The 25357-nt window shown below is 39.0% G+C and overlaps 1 protein-coding gene across 9 annotated transcripts in view; it reads left to right on the top strand.

Moving 5' to 3' along the window:
* The window catches only part of Ccdc122 (coiled-coil domain containing 122), a 54720-nt gene extending 29640 nt beyond the window's left edge, over positions 1 to 25080 (top strand). For 8 of the 9 annotated variants that reach the window (XM_052732695.1, XM_052732700.1, XM_052732699.1 and 5 more), the window contains one exon: positions 19317 to 25080. In XM_052732695.1, coding sequence (XP_052588655.1) covers positions 19317 to 19514 — 198 coding nt within the window. In that variant the 3' untranslated portion in view covers positions 19515 to 25080. Of the gene's footprint in view, positions 1 to 15086; positions 19024 to 19316 lie in introns of those variants that run through there. The other variant, XM_052732701.1, reaches the window with a different exon arrangement.
* Positions 25081 to 25357: the final 277 nt, after the last annotated feature.

The raw sequence follows: 25357 nt of genomic DNA, 5'->3' as shown, positions 1-25357 counted from the left end.
AAGAAGAATAGTGATAAACATGGCTGTGGAAGAATCTCTGTAATAGGCCCTTGGGCATATGCCCAGGGGTGATATATCTTGGCCATATGGAAGTTCTATTTTTAACACTTTGAGAAGCATCCACACTGGTCTCCATGGTCGCTGTACTAAGTCGCTTTCCTACTAGCAATGAACAAGGGCTCCTCCTCTTCCCACATCCTGTCTAGTATTTGTTTCTTTTCTTGATACCGTTTAACTGGGGTGACACGGAATCTCAGAGTAGTTTCAATTTGCATTTCCATGATGGCTAAGATATTAAACATCTTAAAAATACTTACTGCCATTTGCCGCCTTCTTTTAAAAATGGTTCATTAGCTCACTTGTTGATGGCACATTTTATTTTTGGAATTTCATTTTTACAGTTGTTTATGTTTTGAAGACATCAGTCCTCTGTTGGCAGGATAGGATAGCAAATATTTTCACCCATTCTGAAGCTATCTGTTAAGTTTGCTGTGTAAAACTTTTAAAATTTTATATTGTCCCATTTGTTAATCTTTGGGAATATTTCTTCTGATATTGGGGTCCTAGTCAGAAAGCTCTTGTCTATATGTACTTCTTGAAGTGAAGTGTATTCTCCGTGTTTTCCTTTAGCAAGTTCAGCATTCCCTATTTTAAATTAAGGTCTTTGACCAAGTTTGAATTGATTTTTGTGCAGAATGAGAGATATGGGTCTAATTTCATTCTTCTGAAGGTGACTATCCAGTTTTTCTAGTACCATTTAACAATAAAAATTGATAATTAAAGCTGTAATGGGGTTTATTTAGCTATAAAATTATCAATATTTATAGTTGGAAAGATGAAAAGCACCTTAATTTTAATAATCCTTTATATGACTGCAAATTGCTGAAAACATCTTGTTAAGAAATTTGATATTATGTAATAAGTTCTTATAATAACACGTCCTTAGGTGCCATTGTTAAAGAGAAAGTATGTACATTTTAAATGCTTGGCTTAATTAATTTTCATTAACATCTGCACACATCAGAACCGTCTCTTAATCAAGACATTGAACTTCCTATTCATGTTTAGAAAGTGATTTTGTGTCTCTTTCTCCATGAAATTGGAATTTCTTTAGTGGAATTTTTAAAAAAACTTTATTGATAAATCACTACATGTAATACTATAATTTAGCATTTAAAGCATCAAATCCAAAGAATTTCAGTGTACTTTCTGCCTGGGGTGATCATCACCAAAGTTAATTTTAGACATTTCCGTCACCCTTTTGTTAATTTAATTTTATCTCCTGCTCAAACTGAGTGATTTCTAGTGCTTTTCTTCTTGATTACTTATTTTTATCCATTTTTCTCTCCAGTTATTGAGATCCACTGAGTTTTTCACTTAAGATTTAATCTTTTGGTCTTTGAATTTCCACTTGATTTCTTAAATTTTCTGTTTAAATCCTTTACAAAGTATTTCTTCATCTTCTCATGTTTGTGACTTTCTGTTGCATGTGTATCGTGACTGCTTTGAACTGCTCTTCAGATAACCGTGATGTGGTTACAGAGGTGTTGGTGCATGGTGAAGGTCATTTCTTACTCAGTTTGAGATCTCTGTTCTTGGTATGATAACTAGTTTTCTATTGACACCTGAATGTGTTGCCTTATAGGTTTTAAGACCCAGATCATAATTACTTCCAGGCAGCAGCTTAAGTTCATATCTTCCTGGTAGTCTCTGTCAACATCCATTGGAGAGAGAAGAGTTTCTTTTCGCTGTGAACCAGGTGTGAGTGTTCTGGCTGGCCCTCCAGACCTCTGCTACTAGCACCTCATCCTGCACTCGACAGGTGCCTTACCATTCCACACACACCCTCTGCTCTATACATTGCTGTGTTAGCCCTGAGTACTGGTGAGGGCCCAGTACTGGTGAAGGCCCAGCTTTACTAGGCTTCCTCTGCTTTTACTACAACTTGATGAGAGTAGCGTCTTCATGGGCTCCACTGATTCCAAAAAACTTAGCTTGTTATTACTTAGAAGGCAACACAGCTCAGGACTGCCCAGTTAGCCCACTGAAACCACCCAGCAGCTGGATTGGAGAACTTCAATATTGCTAGCAATGATATAATATGGGATTGGTTTAGTGACTCCTCATGTGTGGGTGGTGGAGAGCCACATCTTTTTTTGTGGTATTCATTTTGAGGAGAAGAGTTACTATCTGAGAGTGTTCTGTCTTGAGAGGCTGCCATTTTCTTCATTATCTGTTGAGAAAGAGGCGGTTTCCCTGGAGACTTTTCCCTTTGAGTATTTATCGACACTTCTGGATGGCTGTCTTCTCAAGAACCCTCTCTGGAGTATATAAGAGAAATGGAAATGCATGTCATTCCTAGGGCCTGAATGCTCTACCTGTATTTCTTTCTTCTCTCCACTTTTTCAGAGGCTTCTGATATTCGTTTTATGTTCAATATTTAGGGTTCTTAGTCACACAGGAAGAACCAGCAAATGAAGACGTTTCTATTTTGCCAGAAACAGTACGGAAAATTGGTACTTTAAATGCTAAAGAATAAGAGGCCATTAATGCTAGATTTTGAGGAATTATCCCTAACATCTTCCATTGTTAAATTTTTTCATCATAAAGTTTCTTGCTCTGAAATTTAATAACTTTTAAGCTTAATAGGACTAGCTGTATTTTGAGCTTTTCAGTTGTAGTTTTATTGCTTCTAATATGTTAAAAAGTAATCCTTAACTTTGTCACAATATCATATTCATAAATTTAAGTTAAAATTTTCCACAATAATTATTAAAATGAAAAACAAATACATTTTTGAAAACAATTGTTCTTACTAATTGTTATTAGCTAATCATTGTTGTTCTGAAAATAACCAAATTTTTTTTTAAGAAGGTTGAATTTCAGTACTGGGAGGCTTTACTAGTTATTTCTTCCTGTGAGTACTATTTTCTGTCCTTCCTGAGTTTTGTTATCCATGGCTCTGGGACAGTTCATAGGTCATTTTTTTTTGCCTTAACTATACCATTGTTTGTTCTAATCTTTAATGTTTTTAAACATTTATGCATTGCATATTTTAGAGTCTGTATTCCTATCCTTTACATTTGTTGTTCAAAAAATAGAAACGGTCTTGAATTTCAATCTTTATCTGCCAAATAATGTTTTCAGTATTTCTAGGTCATATATGAAATGGGGGAAAAAAGACATTTCTAAATATTTATCCCTAAACGTCTTTCTTTCCTATTTTCTATCTTTATATTTTTAGAAGATGGAGGCAATAATAAAATATGAGTCACCAAGAAAAATTGAGAGATCATGAACACAAAGGTTCAAATATAAAGCACTTAGCAACAGTCTGATTTTTTTTTTAGCTTAAAGCATAACAAGTGTTATTTGCCAAATTCAAGAAAAACCTGGAGCAGTTTAAGATGATTTAGCAATTGATGAGTGTTGCAAGCAGTATTTTGTGATAACAGACATTCTGTAAAGCACTGATGATTTACTGTTGCCTAAATTTTGTACAGTCTGGCCTTAACATTTTAAAGGGTAGGGAAAATTAGTGCACTTCAGAGCTACTACAAAGAGTGTTTGACTCAGTACCACATGACACTCATCTATACAACTGACAAATACATCCATTTATTGATGTTAAGAATAGAAATGATTACAGAGCCAGAAGCCAGTCAATCCATATGAAAACTCCAGGGAAGAAAAGGAGAAAAGGGGAGCTAAAGGCAGTAGAAGAATTCTTCAAGTAGGACCAGGGAGATAGCTGAGTGGTTAACAGCACTTACTGCTTTTATGGAAGACCCAAGTTTCATCCCCAGCACCCACATCAGCTCTCAGCTGCCTATTGCTTTCCGATCTGGAGGATGTGATGCCTCTGTCCTTGTAGGCACCTGAACTCATGTGCCCTCACATGCACATACACAGAAACACATACACACACACACACACACACACACACACACACACACACACACACACACACACGCTTAAAGACAATAAAATAAATCTTTAAAAGAAGTATTCAAGTAGATAGCATGATAACATGGTAAGAATTTAGTAATCTAGAGAAAATGCAAAAACAAAGGTTGAGTATTAATTGGTTTATTATTATTTTTCAGTTCCTGTATTTTCCAAAAACTTTATATAAGATATATTATTAAATCTTAATAATAATCTATGACACATAATTTTATAAGCTTAGTAATTTGTATAAGATTAAACATCTAATGAAACAGAACAAAATATGATCCCTGATCTGTTGAACTCTTTCTCCCAGTCATATTTAAAATGGAATATACTTTCCTTAATGAAAATGTAAAATAGTAGAGAGAACACTCTATTGTAGCTAGAGTTTTCCTGCCTGGCCCACAGTTAGGACAAATCTCTCTCACCTGCCAGTCCCACGGCCACTCAGACCCGACCAAGTAAACACAGAGACTTATATTGCTTACAAACTGTATGGCGTGGCAGGCTTCTTGCTAACTGTTCTTACAGCTTAAATTAATCCATTTCTATAAGTCTGTACCTTGCCACGTGACTCGTGGCTTACCGGCATCTTCACATGCTGTTTCTCATCGTGGCGGCTGGCAGTGTCTCTCTGACTCAGCCTTCCACTTCCCAGCTTTATTCTCCTCCTTGTCCCACCTACACTTCCTGCCTAGCCAATGGCCAGTCAGTGTTTTATTTATTGACTAATCAGCAACACATTTGCCATACAGAACATCCCACAGCACTCTATCATTCCTTTGAAACTACCTCCTATCACATTACTCTTTCCCATTGTTTTCACCTCTTACTCATGGTTTACGCACAAACACACACTCACAAGACATGGGTATATTATATGTGTACTGCACATATAATTTGGCAACCAATTTACTTATTCATATCTGTCTTAACACATTTTCCACTTTAATATATATTAGCCCACCTTAATTTTTTAATTGCTATAAAACATCCAGCAATATTTCTACACCTTAGTTTCTATCATCCTGCTACATTTAATGAATATTTAACCAGTTTCAATTTTAAAAGTACTGTTGGGGTGAACACTGTACTACACATACCTTTTTGTACCAGGAATTAATACTAGAGAATCATAAGATCCAGGCTCTGTTATGTTTTCTTAAAAATTAAGTAATATTAATTCTTTCAGTAATATACATTCTCTTAATAATTATGAACAAAATATCCTACATTTAAAATAATTTTATACTGTTTTATAGACTTACTCCCTCATGATATTATTTGGGTCAATACTAAATTTGGCTTTACAAGATTTTCGTATTAGTTCCTTTCAAAGCCTTGTCTGTAATTTAAACTGGATGTGTGAATAAAATTCCAAGGTCCTCAGTTGGAAACAGGTAGAATGTTAAGGAGCTGAGATTTCAGTATCTGCTCATAAGAGAATTTACCTTCTTCTGCTACTGCCTAACCCTAGTAGTAAAGACCACTGTGCCCAAATAGATAGAAGGAACTAAAAGGAGGGAGGATTTCTTCTTACCTCACAGTTCAAAGGGTAGAGTCCTTGACAGGGAAAACACAGCAGAGTTCATGGCAGTAGGAGCACACAGGTGGCACTCCTCATCTGCAGACTGGAAGCAGAGAGCTCCTGCTGGAGGATGGCCACTCTATAACCAACACCCCTCCTAGCCTGTGCCCATCAGGTAGGTCCCATGGTCGAAAGAAAGATTCTACGGCTTTTCAAAATAATGTCAGCTGAGGAACAAATATTCAAACACATCAGTCTGTGAGGACATTTTTTACATTCAAATCATAACACCCATAATGATAACTGAGACAAAAGCTGGCTAAACCCCAGGACAAAACAGAAATAGACATTCTACTAAGTATTAACTTTTACAAGTTTAAGATGATCTACCAGTGATTTAACTGAAGTTAGAACCAAACTCAACATTAACTGCACAAGAATGGTGACAAATGGTTTTCTAAAAGTCAGAAACATTCGTGGCTAATAAACAGCAGAAAATATCATTAGTGTTAAAAGAAAAAATACTGATCAAAAATTTTATATTTTATGACATACTTTTTCTTAAGTAAAGGTGAAATAATGAAATTGCCAAATAAGCAAAAGCTGGTAGACCTTATTTCTGGTATATTTTCACTAAGAAATGCTAAATGACATTCTTAATGTGGAAAGGAATAATCCTGCAAATGACTTGAAGTGGAAAATACATGGGTGAATAAAGGAATACTTTTCTTGAATTGCTTAGAAGTTGATTGATGGACTTCTAGATAACATGGCAGATTCAAACCACTTTTGAGCAAGCAGGACCACTCTCCTGCTCAGACTAGCAACTCCTGCCATACCCACCACTCATCCTTAAACACCTAATGACAGTCAGGTAACTTGTGCTGACACAATGCAACTGTGCAGCTGCATAGGAGCCACAGTTTGGGATACTCTCTGTGGGCTCTGATTCCCTCTGAACCAGCCTAGAAAGTGCATCTGCTAGCAAACAGCCTGCATAACTTGTACCACAAGTGAGTTTCTGCCTTGAAACTCTCACTTACTACTGCCCCTGGAACAGCCTGACATGACCACCACGAATGAGCCCTGGGTGGGCAATGGGTGCTCATGATAGACCTGCAGTCACCATCCCTGTCCCCACCTTAGTGGGTCCAAAGCCAAGAAGTTCTAACTGAAAGGAATTTACATTACAGAAGTGCCTATCTGCAAGGCCACATAGGCTTCATGTATCTAACAGCTGATCTCACTGGAAGTCTCCCCAGTAACTGGGAAACTGATAACAATACAGGGGAGGGAGGAATCTCATAGCCCACTGAGTGAAAAAATTGGACCCAAATCTTCTTTTGCAAATTACTATCCTTTCCTTTGTTTTTGCTTGGTTTGTATATAAGTTTGTATGTTTTGGTTTTATGGCAGTTTTGTTTCTTTGTTTTTGTTATGTTTTGTCATGTCTTTGTTTCTTTTTTTCCCTAATGAGTTAGTAGTTTAGTTTCTCTTTCTAACTGTTTATTTTTATAATTATTTGCCGTTTTGTACATTGTTAAGTCACTGTGTTTTAGCTCTTATCTCATCACAATAGGCCTTTCTAATTCTCCATCTTTTCTTCACCCACTCGTCTGCATTTCTCTCCTTACAGTCTCTGCCTCCCCTGCCTTCACCCCATATGCCTTCCTTCTCATTCATGCTTTACCTCCTTTTAGCTCTTTTCCTGTTCTTTTTCATTTCTCTACTGAAGTGCTGATACCCTTTGCTCTAGAAAGTCAATTACATTTTCTCCAACCAGTATTCTGTCACCACTGTCTCTGAAGCAAAATGAGGAAACAGGACCAAAGGGTCTCCTACAGCTAGGCAAAACCAGGAGTACTGATAAATAAGTAAGAGATAACGTCATGCCCCCCTCCCCCCCAAAAAAAATGCTGCAGGGAAGATAATTCCTAATGAAGACATCCCTCTTGGAGGACTGAGACAACCAAATACATTTGGGAAGAGGGAGAGATAAAAGAGAGGCATATCCATCTCAATATATGCACTGAACACAACTAGAAAACACAAAGAATAAGAGGCAAGGACTTACCGTTGGTCCGTTCCAAACTCCCAACTCCACACTGTGGAAACACAAAGCCCCCGAGATAGCTGAAATGTCTGAGAAAATTCAGATACTACTTTTTTTAAAAAAAGAATTAATAGCTGCCATGTCCTTGCATGGCTTGGGTTCAGGAACCCTGATTATGATCTATGAGGGACTAAAGAAAGGACAGACAGATGTACAGAAAGGTTGGGATCAGGTGGTCTGGGCTCTCAGAAGAAGAAACCACAGCACCTGGAAGCTCTGTATGTTGAACAGGAAAGTGGGATTATTGCACTACAGATAAACAGGGTTATTGTACACAGGTGAACAAGGAAACAGGACTAACCTCAGTAAGAGCAGGCTCTGTGGGAGAGTCTTCAGGCCATAACCATCCTGGAGAGGAAAGCTACCGTGGATGTTTTCTGCACACACTGTCAACATTTGTACTTGGACCTGATGGAGGCTTTGCCATCCCTCTGAGCTTCACCCTGGGCAAGCTTTGCCACTCCCATGGGTCGGAGGAATTTGGGTCTTTCACATGGCCATGTCAGGCAGCATACATTGACTCAGAACGTAACTCCCCAAATGGCCATATCAAGGATTTAAAGGAAAAAATCAGGTAACAAACTAAGGTAATATATTCAGGGTCTCAGTAAGACAGTCCCGAAAGGACCAAAACAGTACATTGGGGTCAAAAGCCCAATATATGGAGGAACATATAAGCCAGGACAGGGAAACCCTGAAAAGAAACCGGAAATAAAGAAATAACCCCTCAAACAAAAACCACCACATAAAGTGTTACCAACAGACACTGCATGCAAAAGAATGAATTTCAGGGACAGAGGAACAGTTAAGATAATACCATACTGAGACATAGAAGAAGGACATAGTTAATGGGCATGACCAATATTTCCAGGAAGTCTGGGAGAGATTCCAAACCTTAGAATCCATCAGATAGGAGATAAGATAAAAACAAAACAAATAGACTAATAACAAAAATCTCCCAAAAGCTGGAGAAAGAAGTCCACATCCAAACATCTGAGGCATACAAAGGGTAACAGTTTAGTTAACTTCTAGGTCTTAAGGTAGTTGGGTTCTAAGTCATTTGATTTACAAAGAACACCTCATCCTGTTTATTTCTTCAATAATCCACTCAACATATTTGCGTGCCTACAATCTACCTATTACTTTTAAATTCTGAAGATAGAATGGTAACAATAATAAATAAATGAACAAATAAGTAAACATAAAACTTTTTTTTGAGAATGAGGTTAAGGACAAAACTTGAACAGTGAAAATGTATGTAATGTATGTGGTGTAGGGAATGAAAAAGTGAAACACTGGATCTCAAAGAGAAGGAAGCTTCACCAAGAAGTTCTCTTTGAAGAATCTCTTTGGCAAAAACCTGAAATACATGAAGGATCTAGTCGTGCAAACACACAAGAAAGCTTTGCAGGCAAAAGGACAACCAAGTACAAAGGCTTTCAAACGTGAATGTGCTTGGGCTCAGGGAACAGATTGCAGTGTGTCTGGAATGGAGGCACAAGGAGAAAACTCACAGGAGATGAGATCAAAGTGTGAATATATGAGGTCTTCTTCCCTATTTAGTGCAGGGTTTTATGTTGTTGTTGTTGTTTCTACACCTAGTTCTCTTTTAAATTTTTTGCCAGTTAGTAGTAGTAACTAAATAAGAAGAGCAACCACACATTTCTTACAAGTAAACAAGCTTTATTCTCTATAGAATCACCACATTCTTAGCTACTTAATGGTATTCAAGTCATAACATAAGACAGCTATCAAAATCAGAATGCCACCTGGAGGGGCTTTAAGAAGCTTACAAGGTGACCTTTCCTTCATGAAGTCACCTCTAGGCCAAAACTGCTTTTTAGCCTGTGAATTTAGAAATTTAACATTGTTAGTGTCTTAATGTCAAGTATCCCATATTACTATAATACAAGCAAACTCTATAGAGACAGGTAATTTATGAATCACAATACTGCATCTTCTTTATGAAAAACAGCTTGCATGGAAATCAAGTCAATCACATGAACCTGAGTGTTGTTGGCCTGTAGGCAGTCTGTGGGGGCATTTTCTTGATTGGGGCATTTCCAATTGATGTGGGAGGGTCTAGTTCACTGTGGGCAGTGCTATCCTTGGGTGGGTGGTCCTGGGAGGCATAAAAAACCACAGTGAGCAAGTCATGGGGAACAAACCTGTAAGCAGCTAAGCAGAGGGATCCTCAGTTGAAGGAATGAATTCCTCCATGGCCTCTGCTTCAGTTCTTGCCTGAGCTCCTGCTCTGCCTTCCCTACATGATGGATAGTGACTGGACAGATGAACGGAACAAGCCCTTTCCTCTCAAGCTGCTTTTCAGTGTTTTATCACAGCAACAGAAAGCAACATGCATTGCCATTAGCCTATTCTTTGTGCTCCAGTTTTCTGCCAATGGGTTCTTTTTCTAGCTGTAGTAACATCTGCTGTAACAGGTAGCTGTGGCTTACCTAAGGGTAATTTCACAAATCAGTTAGTTTGCAACTCTGATAAAACGGATTAACCATTTTCTACTTGTTAGGCATCTAGGAACATGAATTTAATCATATTCAGTAACCATATTCTTAAAGTATATTTTGTTAGATTATTAATGAATAATCACACATAGTAGATACAGTATTTATAAATGAATGTTGTGTTTGTTAGTTGTTATCAACTTGACATAAACAAGAGTCACCTGGAAAGAGAGAGTCTCAATTGAAGAATTGCTTCCATCAAATTGGCCTATGGGCATGTCTGTGGAAGCATTTTCTTAATTCCTAACTGATGGATGTGGGATCAGACCACTTTGGGTGGTCCCATCCCTGGACCTGGGCCTGGCTGTTGGGTAACCTATGGGCATGTCTGTGGGAGCATTTTCTTAATTCCTAACTAATGGATGTGGGATCAGACCACTTTGGGTGGTCCCATCCCTGGACCTGGGTGGGCCTGGCTGTTGGGTAACCGAGCAAACAAGTAAGCAGCTTTTCTCCACAGTCTCTGCTTTAGTTCCTGCCTACAGGTTTTCTGCTTGAGTTCCTGCTCTGAAATTCCTCAGTGATGGCCCATAATCTATAAACCCCCAAAAGACTTTCCTCCACAACTTACTTTTGGTCATAGGGTTATCACAGCATCAGAAAGCACACTATACAAATTTATACTTTTTAAAGAAATTCAATATATTGAAAAGCTTCTTTTGGATATAGTTTCATTATTTAATATGTTTGTTATGTTTAATATATTTGGCAAGCTGGGACTCTGTCATCCCCATTATTTAGTGATTTCATGTAGAGCACCTTCATATATATATATTAGGAAGCATCTATTGTATTAGGTTTCCATACTGCCATTCAAATGGCCCTTAATTTTAGCTAACTCTCCCTGTATTCTCTCATCATCCACCTCTCTCCTCCCCACTGATCCTCCCATTCTAGCCCTCTCCCACCATCCATAACTATTTATTTTATTACCCTTTCCTAACAAGATCTGTATCCCCACCCCTTTGTCCCTTACCCTATACCCAACCTTTTTGGTTCTACAGATTGTAGCTTGGATATTATTGACTTAATAATAGCTAATATCCATATATAAGCACACATATATGCTATATTTGTTTTTCCGGGTTTGGGATACCTCACTCAGAAGGATTTCTTTTCTAGTTTTATCCATTTACCTGCAATTTCAGGATGTCTTTTTTTTTCAATAGCTGAGTAATACTCCATTGTATAAATACATCACATTTTCTTTATTCATTCTCCTGTCGAGGGACATTGAGATTGTTTCTAATTTCTGGCTATTATGAATAGAGCAGCAATAAACATGGTTGAATAAAAGTCTCTGTAGTAAGATAAAGTGTTCTTTAGGTATGTGTCCAAGAGTAGTATAGCTGAATCTTGAGGAAAATTGATTCCTTTCTTACTGAGGAACTGTCACAGTGATTTCCATAGTGGCTTTTTGCATTCTCATCAGCAATGGATGAGTGTTACCCACTCCACATCCTTGCCAGCCTGAGCTGATGCTTGTTTTACTGTTCTTAATCACTCTGACTGTTTGATGAACTCTCAAGGTAGTTTTGATTTGCATTCCCCTGATACTAAGGACGTTGAACATTTCTTTAAGTGTTTCTCAGTCATTTGAGTTTTCTCTTTTAAGAATTCTCTGTTTAGCTCTGGCTTAGTTAGAGTTTCTATTGCTGTGAAGAGACACCATTACCACAGCAACTCTTATAAAGAAAACATTTAATTGGGGTGGTGGCTTACAGTTTCAGAGGTTCAGTCCATTATCATCATGGTGGTGTGCAGGCAGATGTAGTACTGGAGGAATAGCTGAGAGTCCTACATCTTGTAGGCAACAGGAAGTGGACTGACACACTGGGCAGTATCCTGAACATAGGAAACCTCAAGCCTGTCCCCACAGTGACACACTTCCTCCATAAAGGCCATACCCACTCCAACAAAGCCATATCTCCTAACAGTGGCACTCCCTATGAAATTATAGGGGCCAATTACATTCAAACTACCACATTCCACTCCCTGCCCTCCATAAGCTTGTAACAATGTCATAATGCAAAATGTATTTAGTCCAACTTTAAGTCTCCATAGTCTATCATAGTCTCAACAATGTTTAAAAGTCCCAAGTTCAAAGCCTCTTCTGAGATTCATGTATCTCTTAACTGTCATCACCTGTAAAAATCAAAATCAAAAAACATTACATACTTCCAACACATAATGGCACAGGATATACATTACCATTCCAAACATAGGGAAGGGAGCATAGTGAAGAAATACTGGACCAAAGTAAGACCAAAAACCAGCTGGACAAACTCCAAACTGCATCTTCATGTTTGGTGTTAAAACACTCTTCAGATCTTCAATTCCATTCAGGTTTCTTGACTGCAACACACTTCTTGGACTGTTTCCACTCCCTGTTAGCAGCTTTCCTTAGCAGGTATCCCACAACTCTGGCATCTCTAACATCTTGGGTTCTCCAAGGCAATCTAGGCTTCAACTTCACACTTTCATGCACTGGCCTGTCTACTAGGCCTCTGTTAAGGGACACCCTTGACACATGCCTGGCCTCTACGACTTTCTTTCTTTAAGTGAAGAGGCAAATTCCATAGCCCTTTTCTTCTATCTGACAGGCATGGCCATTGGGGGTTCTAAATAAAATGTGTTTTACTTAGGTAGTGGGAAGTAACATTTAAGAATGGAGATGGGATAGGGAGGGGCTTAGGGGTCCATAGGAGGGAGGAGAGCAGGGTGTTCCATCAGAATCTGCTTAGTCCCCTAGAAATGGGGCAGAGAGTGAGGAGAGGCTGCAGTAGAAGGTCTGCTACAGAACTGAGGATGAGACTTGGGGATTGGACTTGGAGGAATGGAGGGGAGAGGTGAAGATTTTCAGTTAGCCTTCTTGCTTCCCTGGTCAGAGTTGCCTGTGGGATTCTGGGGAATTCTGATATAAAAATTCTGCTGGAGTTGAGGTCAGGGATAAAGCAATGAGTGGACACAGGAAGGTTAGTAGTGGAACTCTGTGTGGTCCACTGGAGATGGGGGCAGGGGAGGAAAGGGGGCTGCAGCAGGCTTTCTGCTGCAGAGTTGGGCATGAGACTGGGGGATTGGATTTGAAGGAGCAAAGGGAGAGGTGAAGACATGCAGTCAGCCTGCCTACTTCCCTGGTTGGAGTTGTCTGCTGGTTCCCAGGGAATGCCTGATGGAGTTGGGGTCTGGGATAAAGCACTGAGTAGGGGGAGGGAGGTTAGGAGTGGAATATCTGTGTGATCCCCTGGAGAGGGGGTCAGGGGTGGGGATGGTGGCCACAGCTGGTTTGGTCTGCTGCAGAGCTGTGGATGAGGCTGGGGGGTTGGATTTGGAGGAGCTGAAGGAGACGTGAAGATCTCCAGTTAGCTTACCTATTTCCCTGGTCAGTCTATAGTCATTTATTTTTAATCCTTATAAAGTCATTTTTGTTTTGCTAGCATGTCAGCAAGCCTGGTTTGCTAAGTAGAATCTATCATCTGAATTTGCAAAATTAGCAAGCATGAATATATGTATATACATTATATATTTATATAACTTATTGCAATTTATTTGAAGTGTTAGTTGATGAGTTTTTACTTTGTTTTTATATCAGTATTTTAAAATGTTTACACTGTCATTCCAGTTCTGCTGTTGGTGCACAGTGATGTTTCAACATGATTCCTTTCCTTGACCATCCTATTTTATTTTGTGTGTTTAAAAATATGTTCTATGAAGATGAAGTAGTATATAGTATCCATCATCCTATCAAAAGTATGTAGTCTGTAAGCACAGGAAAGAGCCCCTGAGCACTAATAGAGGATCTGAGAAAAAGACAGAAGCAAGGGGAGACTGAGCCCAATCTGGGTCCTGGTAGTAAGAGCTATAGTAGTGCCTAAAATATATATATGCCTAATAATATATATATGCCTAATATATATATATATATATATATGCATGTATAATAGGTACCTATCTCAGTTCTATTATTATGTAATTGTATTGTTAATTTAAGATAAATATTGGGCTGAAGAGATAGCTCAGTGAGTGATAGCAAATGACTTTAAGCTTAACCTGAGTTACATCCCCAGAACCCACATGGTGGACGGTGAGAACCAAGTTCCACAAGTTGCCCTGTGACTTTCACATACGTGCTCCCTGACACACACACACACACACACACACACACACACACACACACACACCACTAAGTAAATGTAAAAATAAATGTTTAACTATGAGATATCATTTTAGATACATAAGGATAGCTGTTAACAATGGCAAATAGTAATAAATATTTTGAGGGTGTAAGGAAATTGGAACTGTCACATATTACAAGTGGGAATGTAAAATGGTGCTGTCATTCTGGAAAATAGTTCTTCAGAGGGTTAAACATGAAGTTACCACATGACCTAATAACTCTTTTCCTAGGTTTATAGGCAAGGTGCACACAAAATATGTCACACAAAGACCTATACATGAATATTCATAATAGTATGATCATAACAGCTAAAAATGGGAAACAACTCAAACATTCATCAACAGGTGGACTAGATAAGTAAAATGTGATATATCATGTAATGGGATATTATTTGACAGTAAAAAAGATGGAATACTGATACAGTCTACTTCATAGCTGATCCTTAAACATATTATGCAAGGTGAAAAAAGCCAGTTACAGAGAAAACCTATTGTATGATTCTATTTATATGAAATGCCCAGAATAGGCAAATGTATAAAAGGAAAATTAGTTTAGTGGTTGCCTCATGCAAAGAGTGGGGTAGAGGAATGGAATTGAGTGCTAATGGTTACTTGTGTTTTAGGAAGTAAATGAAAATGTTTTAAAACAGATTATGGTTATGTTTATATAGTTCTGTGAACATGCTAAAAGTAATTTGTCCGATTTAAATAATGGATTATGTGAATTGTTTAACTACCATGACCTATATTGCTTGGGTATTGACCTGTGTTGCTTGCATCCTGGAACTCTGACTAGGGGCATCCACACATGTACAAAGCTGGGATCAAGTTGGGGGATCTGCTACTTCCAGTGGAAGGTACCTACTATCACCATTTTGTTGTTGGGGGGGGTTGGCTCTCTTTTGGGGGGTGTGCCACCCAGCTCCTAAGTAAATCACACACGGATGCTTATTCTTACTTATGAATGCCCAGCCTTAGCTTGGCTTAGTTTCTTGCCAGCTTCCTTAACTTAACTTATCCCTTCTACCTTTTGCCTCTGGGCTTTTCCCATTCTCTTACTTCTGTAAATCTTACTCTGTTGCTGGTTGTGTAGCTGGGTGGCTGGCCCCTGGAGTCCTCCCCCTTCTCTGGCTACTTCTAGATCTCTCTTTCCAGGTTTCTCTCTATATATATATTCTCTCTGCCTGCCAGCCCACCCATCCTTTCTCCTGCCTTGCTATTGTCCAGTTCTTCATTAGACCATCAGGTGTTTTAGACAAGCACAGTAACACAGCTTCACAGAGTTAAACAAATGCAACATAAGCAAAAGTAACACACCTTAAAATATTCTACTACATCACCATAATTCAGAACCTCAATATGTTTATTAGGCATGGGGAGACGGGTTAGCTAGCCTTGGTAGGAGGACTGGAGGTGAGCAGTTGTAGGCCGTAGACATACTGGAGGAGGAAGCAGCAGTTGCTAGTCTTTGAACACACTAGTCAGTTGTTTATAAACAGTCAAACACTCTTTGGTACTCTTCTTCAGCCCAGCTGCATGAAGAAACGACTTAACCAATTTCCCATGGCTCAGAGACCTTGGAGTCCTTGACATGGCTATGCCCATCTCAGCAATATACATTCACTCACTCAGAGTTTCCTCTGATTTTAACAAACAAGATAGGAATGCTTTGTATAGTCAGAACTAATATGGGAATATTTTGTTTGTTTTTTCACTTACTATTGTTTGAGTATTTTATGCTATTATTATTTTTCAGAATCCTCATACATGAGTATTGTAATTACATCCTTTCCACCCCATACTCTCTCTACTACAACCCCTCTCATGACCTCCTCAATCCCTCTCAACTTCATGACCACCTCGTCTTTAATTATTATTGTGTTTAGGGATGCCTGCTTGGGATTGGATATCAATCTCTATCAATAGATATCAATATCTATCAGGGGGGCTTATTCCTGGAGAAGGCTGATTCTCCCTCTCTTAGTAGCCATTAATTTTCTATAGCTCTTCATTTAGGAGCTATGTGAACATAAGGCCTTCATCAGGCCTTATGAGATGCCTCCCATCAATACTGAAATGTCAACTGGTATTGTCACTGTGTAGGTCTTGTTTAGGGGACTATATTGTGAAGAATTCATGAATGTGACTCTGTCATGTATAGAGGACACTATCTTGTAGCACATATCCTGGTCCTCTGGTGTAGTCGGAGATTTCCTGTATCCCGACCTGCCGGTGGTTGGGACAAATCTCTCCCACTTGCATTCCCCAAGTAAACACACAGAGGCTTTTATTAATTATAACTGCATGGCCATGGCTCAAGCCTTTTGCTAGCTAGCTCTTATATCTTAAATTAGCCCATAACTATTAATCTATGTATCTCCACATGTTCCCTGGTTTACCTGTGTCCCATTACATGTTGCTCCTTGGGCGGCTCACTGGTGTCTCTCTCCCTTTCTTCCTGTCTCTCCCTTTGAATTTCCTGCCTGCCTCTAAGTTGCCTTGCCATAAGCCAAATGGCTTTATTTATCAACCAATCAGAGCAACACATATTCGCAGCATACAGAAAGACATTCCTCTATCACTCTGACTCTTACAATCTTTTGCTCCCATCTTTGGCCATGATCTCTGAGCCTTGGTGTAGTTGTATTTCTGTGTATCTGCTGGAGATAGGCCCTTCACAGTCAGTTGTTCTCTACACTGTGACCAATTGTGTATTTCTGAAATGTTCATTTTGCTGCTAAATGAAGCATCTTTGAGGGGTAAGGGCTATACTTACTTATCTGTGGATAAGGATATGTATTCGGAATGCAGTTGGGAATTATACTGGTTTAGGAAAGTAGCAGCAGTAGGTTTACCTCTGGAGTCCATGACCTCTCCAGCTCCTCGTAGTTGACTACCTGGTTTACAGTGACAGGCGTGCATTCTCTCCAAGCACTGAGTGGGCAGTAAGTCCACTCAGATGGCTATTCATTACCCCTGAGATAGATATAAGTGCTGCTTGTGCACCATGGAACACGTCTTGTCATGCTGGTCATTGTTGTGGGTCATGGGCTTTACAGCTAGCTAAAGTTTTTAGTTTCTTTACTCCCTTGGCATTTTTGGATGCTAAGAGAGCTAGGCCTCAGGGAGAAGGATTCCAGGTCAGTTTCAGTTTGGTTCCTCCAAGCCCTGTGTTTGAAGTGTGTGGTGTCTTCAAAAATTGGGTCTTACCTTCAAATTCTCCACACAAAGTAGGAGAGAATCCTTGCCAACTATACATCTAATAAATGATTGCTAACCAGAATATACAAAGAACTAAAAAAGCAGTCAAAAAAACAAATTACCCAATTAAAAATAGGCTATGGATCTGAACACAGAGTTCTCAAAAGAAGAGAGAAAATTTGCTAAGAAGCATCTTTAAAAGTGTTCAGTATTCTTAGCAATTAAGGAAATGCAAATTAAAAGTACTTTGAGATTTCATCTTACCCTGCTCAGCATGACTGAAATCAAGTAAACAGCTAATAACAATGCTGGTGAGGATGTGGGAAAAGGGAAACCTCATTCACTATTGGTGAGAGTCCACTATGGAAACCAGTGTGGTAAAGTCTCAAGAAGTTAAAGATAGATGTACCATATTATCTAGCTATAACTCTTGGCGTATGCCCAAAGGACTCAACATCCTACTTCACAGGTATCTTCTCAGCCATGTTCACTGCGGCTCTATTCACAATAAATACCTAGGAAATAGAACAATCTAAATAATATACTTATGAATGGGTAATGAAAATGTAGCATGTATACTGAACTCCATTCAGCTTTTTAAAAAATGAAATCATGAAATTTGCAGGTAAATGGATAAAATTTTTTTACCTTTTTGTGGCCAGACACCCCATCACTTGGAATTTCCACTGCTTCATTACCTTGCAGTGTGTCATTGTCTGGCTCAGAATAAATTTCCTCAGCTATCTAAGGGCAAGGAAATAGACCACATCAGCTCTTACATCAGTGCTTCTCAGCTTGTGGGTCACAACACTCGATGTCCCTTCACAGGGCTTTCCTAGGACCACCATAAAACACGGATATTTACATTGTCATTCATAACAGTAGCAATATCACAGCTATGAAGTAGCAAGGAAAAGAGTATTATGGTTGGGGTCACCACAACATGAAGAGCTGCATTAAAGGAGTTAGGAAGGTTGGGAACCCCTGACTTAGATCTTTTAAACATAGATAGATAGAGATATATGTTTCCGTGAGCCACTAACTATAGAGAACAGAACCGTTTCTCTTAACTAGTGGTAAAGAAAGACATTAGAACAATTAAATTCAACTGAGTGTAGTAGAACAATGAATGATCCATGAATTGGTAAGTCCTCAGAGCCCGAGGTGCTTCAGAAAGCTGTCAGTGGTGTGGGCAGGCAGCATTTCTGAGGAGCAAATGGAAGTGAGATACAGAAGCGGTTCCACTGGCTATAGCCCATAATGAGCACGGCCTTACCAGCTGGCAACCATGAGTTACTGAAACAGGGCTACTAGGGTTTGCTGAGAACCAGATGTGCTACAAATACATACTTTTAAGCTCTCAGTTTAGATGCTAAGATTGCAGTTCATCAGATAGGACTCAATAAAGAGGCACCTGCAAGCCACATTTACTTAACACTGGGTAACTGCCTTGACAAACAGGGTATTCCATCCTGGATGTTTCATTTGAGTTCAAATCCTAAACACCCGCAATTTGTGAGCTTTGAAATTGTGTTCAAATTACTCTGATTTTCAGTTTCTTCACACACACACACACACACACACACACACACACACACACACACACGATAATAATACCTACAGCATAAGGTATTATGGTCATTTCATGTAGGAAACTTTCAGCACTAATAATATTTTGAATACTTACATAATTCTTGTTTGTATTGATTATTCCAATGAATGATTTCTAATTGAGTGCTTCCCTCTAGAGGAGTCAGAGTGTCTGTTATTAACTGTTGACTGCGCATGCTCACGAGCACTATTGTTGTGTACTGTTTTCTAACAGGTACAACATAAGAGATATGATGCAATTCTTAAGCGTTTGCATTGCCAGGTGAACAAGATTCAGTTAAACAGGAGGAAATGGCAATGGAACATCCAACAACTGGAAAAAACTGCAGCTGAGTTAAAAAAGCGCCTCGGAGTGAAAGAAGCCCAGGAAATACAGAAGAGACCAACAGCATCGTGGGAAAGAATACTGTGAAGACCCTTTGGGCTCCTGAGAGCCAGCACCCAGTGGCAGAGGCCTGTCTCAATGACCGATATTTTCTTTTTCTTTTTCCTCCTCCTCTTCCTTCTCTTTGTTTCAGTCGCGTATCTACTGGTTAAAGTGCCTCCTATCTACAGTGCACGGTAGAAAATAGCAGTGCTTACAGGAAGCTAGCCGAAGAGTGTGTGTGCATTCAGATTTCCTTACACTCCTGAATGCCTCCGTATAATAATGTTGAATTCACTACCCTACAAAGTGAAAATTTAGAAGAAACAATTGGGTTTCCAAGGACTTCAATTGCTGAAGTATCTAAAAAATAGTTGTCTGTTTCAAACTTTTTATTAGATTTTTTTACAACTGTCTTTGCAATAGCCCATGAATATTAATATTCATGATAATATCATTATATGTTTAATGCATCAACTATTTTATTGTTTCCTCTTTTCTCCAGGAGGTAGCAATCATTTTCCTTTGTTTTTAAATAATATATTTTAGAGTGTTACAATACATAAAATTTGTGTTTACTCTTCAGTCTATAAATTCTTTATTCCTATATTGTGACTAAAATAAAATTATAGCATCATATAAGGCAGACATACAATAAAACTCTTCAAAGAGATATTTTTCCACATTGAAAGGCAAATTTTTTGTCAATGGCAATAAATTGAATGTAAAAACACCTCTGAAGATAAAATTGCTCTCTTTAATGCTCTATTGATCACAACTACAGAGAAGCAAAAATAAATATTAATTACTGAAGACACAGTTTTAAAATATTCACTTGTGGGATTACATAATTTCAAAGAAGCAACATTGAAAAGATATTCTGAATTCATTTCTCACCTTTCTGTGTGCCTAACATTCAGTAAGTATATAGCTAATAGAAAACCTGATATTAGCAATCTCATTATGCCTGGTGTTAAGAGTCTTAGCACAGTTCAGAATGGTTTACTACAGTTAACACTTCACATGGCTGGGCCTGTAACATAATCAGCTTTGCTCCCAGACTCAGAAGTGCTACTACAGATAGAAAGGGTTAAACTTACAGACTGCTCAGCTTGAGACAAGGTTGAACTAGATGCTGCATGTCTAGATATGTGTTAGCACAATATGCACGTTCAAAGCTCTGGTTTCCTCATCTCCCTTTAAGTTTATAATTGTGATCACTAACAGCTTTAGTTATTGTGAAAGGACAGATACTGGCAGAAGGTGCTGCTAAGGAACCCCGAGTCAAGACAGTCCAAGGCTGCAGAGTATGCTTTATTGAGGATTGTTAGAGGTTCTTTTCCTATCGCCCTGATAAAATATCCTGACAAAAGTAACTTACAGGAGAAAAGGCTAATTTTAGTTTATAGTTCCAGGTTAAAGTTCATCTTGGCAATGAAGTCAGGGCATCAGGAGCTTAGTACAGCTGACTGCATTACTTCCACAATCAGAAGAACAGCAAATATATGCACTGGAGTGTTCTGTTTACAGGATGCCCAGCCCAGGGAATGGGCTCACCCACGGTAGGAAGGTCTTCCCACCTTTAATCAAGATAATCACCCAGATGCTCATAGGTCCATCTTTCAGATGATTCTAACTTGTTAAGCAGGCAGTTAACCCTAACCATCACAAGGAATTAGACCAGAAGCGTAGTCAAGAGTGGCTACACGCCCAGTGAATCCCCATGACTTGGGTCCCAGGGGAGAGCATTTAAAAGAGTGACTTGCTTCTAAGCTTCTAAGCCACAGTGCACCTGGTTTTATCTCAAGCTGACGTCAACATCAGCATATTCCTGCTGCTGAAGGTGCATATCTAGTCTTATAGCTGCACATAGCACCCTTAGGTTATGTTTATTTATATATGCTTGGACACTATGCAAAGGAGTAAGGAGTCCAACCAGGGCTTCTTGAGACAACCATAATGATTATAATTCAAGACCTGAAGTCTAGTCAAACTAGAGTCCTCCGGTTATGCATTTGAAGCTTCCTTTTTAAATGATACGAAGCAAATAAAGCTACTTGAGATGAGGAGTTGTAGTTGAGAAAACAATGATTTTTTTATAATGATGCATGCATTTAGTTTCCATTTTATGATAGTTATGTGAAAGATATATTGTTCTTTTTAATCATTAAAATGATTTCAGATAATGGAGGCTTTCATAGTAATCAAGAAGAAATAGTAACTGGGTATGGTAGCTCAGGCCTGTGGTCCCAGAGCTAAGATAGGCTTGAGGCAGGGGAGGTACAGGAGGAGTTTCAGGCCATTCTGAGCTTCAGTGTGGGTCTTGATTTCAAATGAACAAACAAACTAACTAAAGAACTGACTCTGCTGGATGAATTTTTTTTTCAACTCAACACAAGCTAAGATCATCTAGGAAGAGGAAAATTCAGTTGAGAAAACGCTTCCCTCAAATTGCCCTGTAGGCAAGCCTGTGCATCATTCTCTTGATTAATAATTGGTGTAGGAGAGTTGAGCCCACAGTGGGCAGTTCCACCCCTGGGTAGCTAGTCCTGGGTTCTATAAGAAAGCTGGCTAAGCAGGCCATGGAGAGCAAGCCCGTAAGCAGTGTCCCTCCATGGCTTTTGCTTCACTTCCTGTCTCCAGGTCTCCACCTTGAGTTTCTGCCCTAACTGCCCTGCATGATGTAAGATGAAATAAACCCAAGTTTATTTTGGTTTTTCCCAAGTTGCTTTTGGTTATGCTGTTTATTACAGCAATAGGAAGCAAGCTAGAACACCAACCAAGCTCAAATATCCCTAAAATTTGAAATATAAGAAAACTGGTATTTCAACACATTAATAAAGTGTTAAGTTAGAGAATTGTGTGATTTTTATTTCTATATAACACATATAGAACTACCGTTCTATATTAGGCTATTCTCTGTTACTGTAACAAAATGCCTGATCTGGGTACTTCTAAAGAAAGGAAATTCATTCAATTTTCACAATATTGGTAGCTGAAAGTCCAAACAGCACAGCTCCTGCCCTGGCTGTGGATTCCTTACAGTATCCCCTCATGGTGGGTCGCATCATGGTGGGGACACATACAGAATGACAGATCACATTGTCAAATATCAGGTCAAGGAGCTGCTGAGGATTAGAGTCCCAGGAGAACTGTGTTGATCTCTTCTGAGGGCATATCACTGAAGAGGCAAGGGCCTACCACTAGGCCTTGTCTCTTAAAGCCTGCACCACCTCAGCATCACCACAGTGAGGACCACGCGCAACACATGAGCTCTTGGGGGACATATTCAAGTCCTAGCCAAACTAACTGTGACAATGTCTTTCTCACAAAGACTTCGCTTTCAAATTCTTTGGGATAAACCCATAGTTATTTTCTTCTCTTTAGAAGTGCTCCAAGTTCCTGGGGGGGGGCATACATTGTTTTGTCAGTAGGGGTGGGTCATACCCCTAGGTCAAGTGCCATTGTCTGACCTCTCTGACCTCTGCAGAAATGTCATCTACTCCAACTGGTCTCAAACACCATCTTCTGGCTGTGCTGTACCTGCAGTTGCTTACTGTAGTCATGGTCAAGGAAAATGTTCTGTTTTTGACCATGGCTCTTTTAGTCACTTGACTAGTTGTGTGATTTTCCAAAACACTACCTATATGTCCAATCACCAAGCCTTTTCTCATCTATTCAATTCTGTCATTGGATGTGCTTGCCAACTTTTAACTGACTGCTTTGTTATTCTGTCCACGTACTCTTCTCCTCTGATCTCTGCTCTAAACCGAGGGTTCTGTAGTTCTCCTTGCTTTGGGTGACTCAGCAGATTTTCTCTCTCTCTAAAGCCACAATCTTCTACAGCTATGATTTATAGATACTTCTGTTGTGGACTTTAAAAATCCCAATATGAAACTCAAAACTAGTATGAGAGCTCTTGGTTCTCAGCAGCATGTGCCCTGAGCCTGCTAGGTGATACCACCTAAATTATCAGAACCAGGTAATAAATGCAAAGAAACAGTGGGAAGAAAAAACCTGCAACCACTACCTCACAAATTAACTCACAATATATACACTGCGTGGGTGAATTAGAGCTAACCAATGTGAAGAGACTGGAATTTTCTTGAAAGCCCTATTTTAATAATAATGGAGGTTCCAGATTACATGTTATTAAAGCCAGCCATGACAGTGTTAAGATGCTCTCATGGCCAATATGAATAACTTGTACATACTATCTTAAGACCAGATCTCTTCCAGGCTATTGGCTAGTGGTGCTATTTTCCAAAACATTGTGTATATGAAACAACAATAAGCAACAGCAATGTGCTGAGTGAACATTTACCTAATTTGGCAAATGGCATACATTATCTCTTTTAGTTCTCAGAATGAGGTTTAAGGTAGCTTTTATTATCTCTGATTTGTAGGTGGGCAAATGCAGGCTTAAACAAGACTTGCCCAAGATATCGTTGCACAACTCAGCAGGGGCATAGTTGAAGATCAAACTCCTAGTGTATCTGCCTGACAGCACAAGGAAATGATTCTAAAAGTAAATTCAACTTAACTACAATAAGCAATAATATTTTTGTCTGTATCATTGTGATAGACTATAGGCATCAAATAAATTTGACCAAAGAAAGAAAATTGATAGTTAAAACTGAGCAGCACTGAAAAGCACAAGTAACATTCCATGAGGGTCAGCACCTGAAAACCATTTTGGTTAAGGAAAATGGAATTTGCTTTGTAGACATTGTCTTGATGTAGATGTAACCATCTTAATTAAATAAGAAACACAGAGCCAAATACAGAGTTAAAAGCCCAAGAAGTCAGAGAAGTAGCTGAGAGCTGAGACTTAAAACTGCCTTCTTACCCTTCCTGGCACTGCTGTCCTTCCCCTCAGCAAGAGACCTACTTCCCGTGTATCTGTCTTTTTATTGACTTTCTGTTCTGCCTTCTCATTGGTTGTAAGCCCAACCACATGACCTCCTCATCACTGCCTGTCTGTACAGACCTCCAGGTCTTCTATGGTTGGTATTGAGATTAAAGGCATGTGTCTCCATGCTGGCTGTATTCTTGAACACACAGAGATCTGTCTGTCATGTGATTTGGATTAAAGGCGTGCGCCCCCACCGCCCGGCTTCTGCTATGGCTTGCTATTAGCTTTGACCCCCCCAGGCAACTTTATTTATTAACATACAAATAAAATCACATTTCAGTACAAATAAAATATCACCATATCTTGAAACCTTTTAAAGTTCACACAGGAGATGCCACTGAGACCTTCATCACCTTAAACCAACACAGAATTCACTGTCTGCCTATAAAAGTTGCAAAAGGCTCATGCTAGTACAGTTTAGGACTAGCAGACTGGTAGTCTGTGATTCAGGAGCGTGTGTAAATTGGATTAGCTACTTGCTCATTTTTCAGTTGCTCATTCAGTATTGTAAATATTTTATTTTTCATTAACCAAGCTAATGATTAGCAAAGCTAATGATCAGAAACTAAATGTCACGTGCCTGTCACAAATAACCCATGTTATTTGAATATATAATGCATTTCTGGCAGCACCATTTTTGTCCTTTGCTGATAAATTGGGCAATGTCAAATAAAATCAGGTTTTCTATTTCGAATTAGCTACAGTATAACACTTTCTCTTTAGTGCTACTGAACTACAAGCAACACCAAGAAAAATAAAGGTTGGAACAAATACTCATAGAAGACTAGATCCATCTAATACATAGCTAAGAACAAGGTGCTGCACATTGCTTTTTATTTTCTGTAATGTTACCTTTAAGTGGTAGCTCTGATCTCTAGCTCGTTAAGAAAAGAAAAATAGCATATGATTTGGTAATGACAGGGTTGCTGTTTTACATAATCCAGGAAAGACAGACATGAAGTAATGAGACTTCAAC

The sequence above is a fragment of the Peromyscus californicus genome, unplaced genomic scaffold (genome assembly GCF_007827085.1).
Source record: "Peromyscus californicus insignis strain IS unplaced genomic scaffold, ASM782708v3 Scaffold_12__1_contigs__length_115047231, whole genome shotgun sequence".
Lineage (NCBI taxonomy): Eukaryota > Metazoa > Chordata > Mammalia > Rodentia > Cricetidae > Peromyscus > Peromyscus californicus.
Note: the sequence above shows the minus strand (reverse complement) of the source record. Positions and strands in the feature narration are given on the sequence as shown.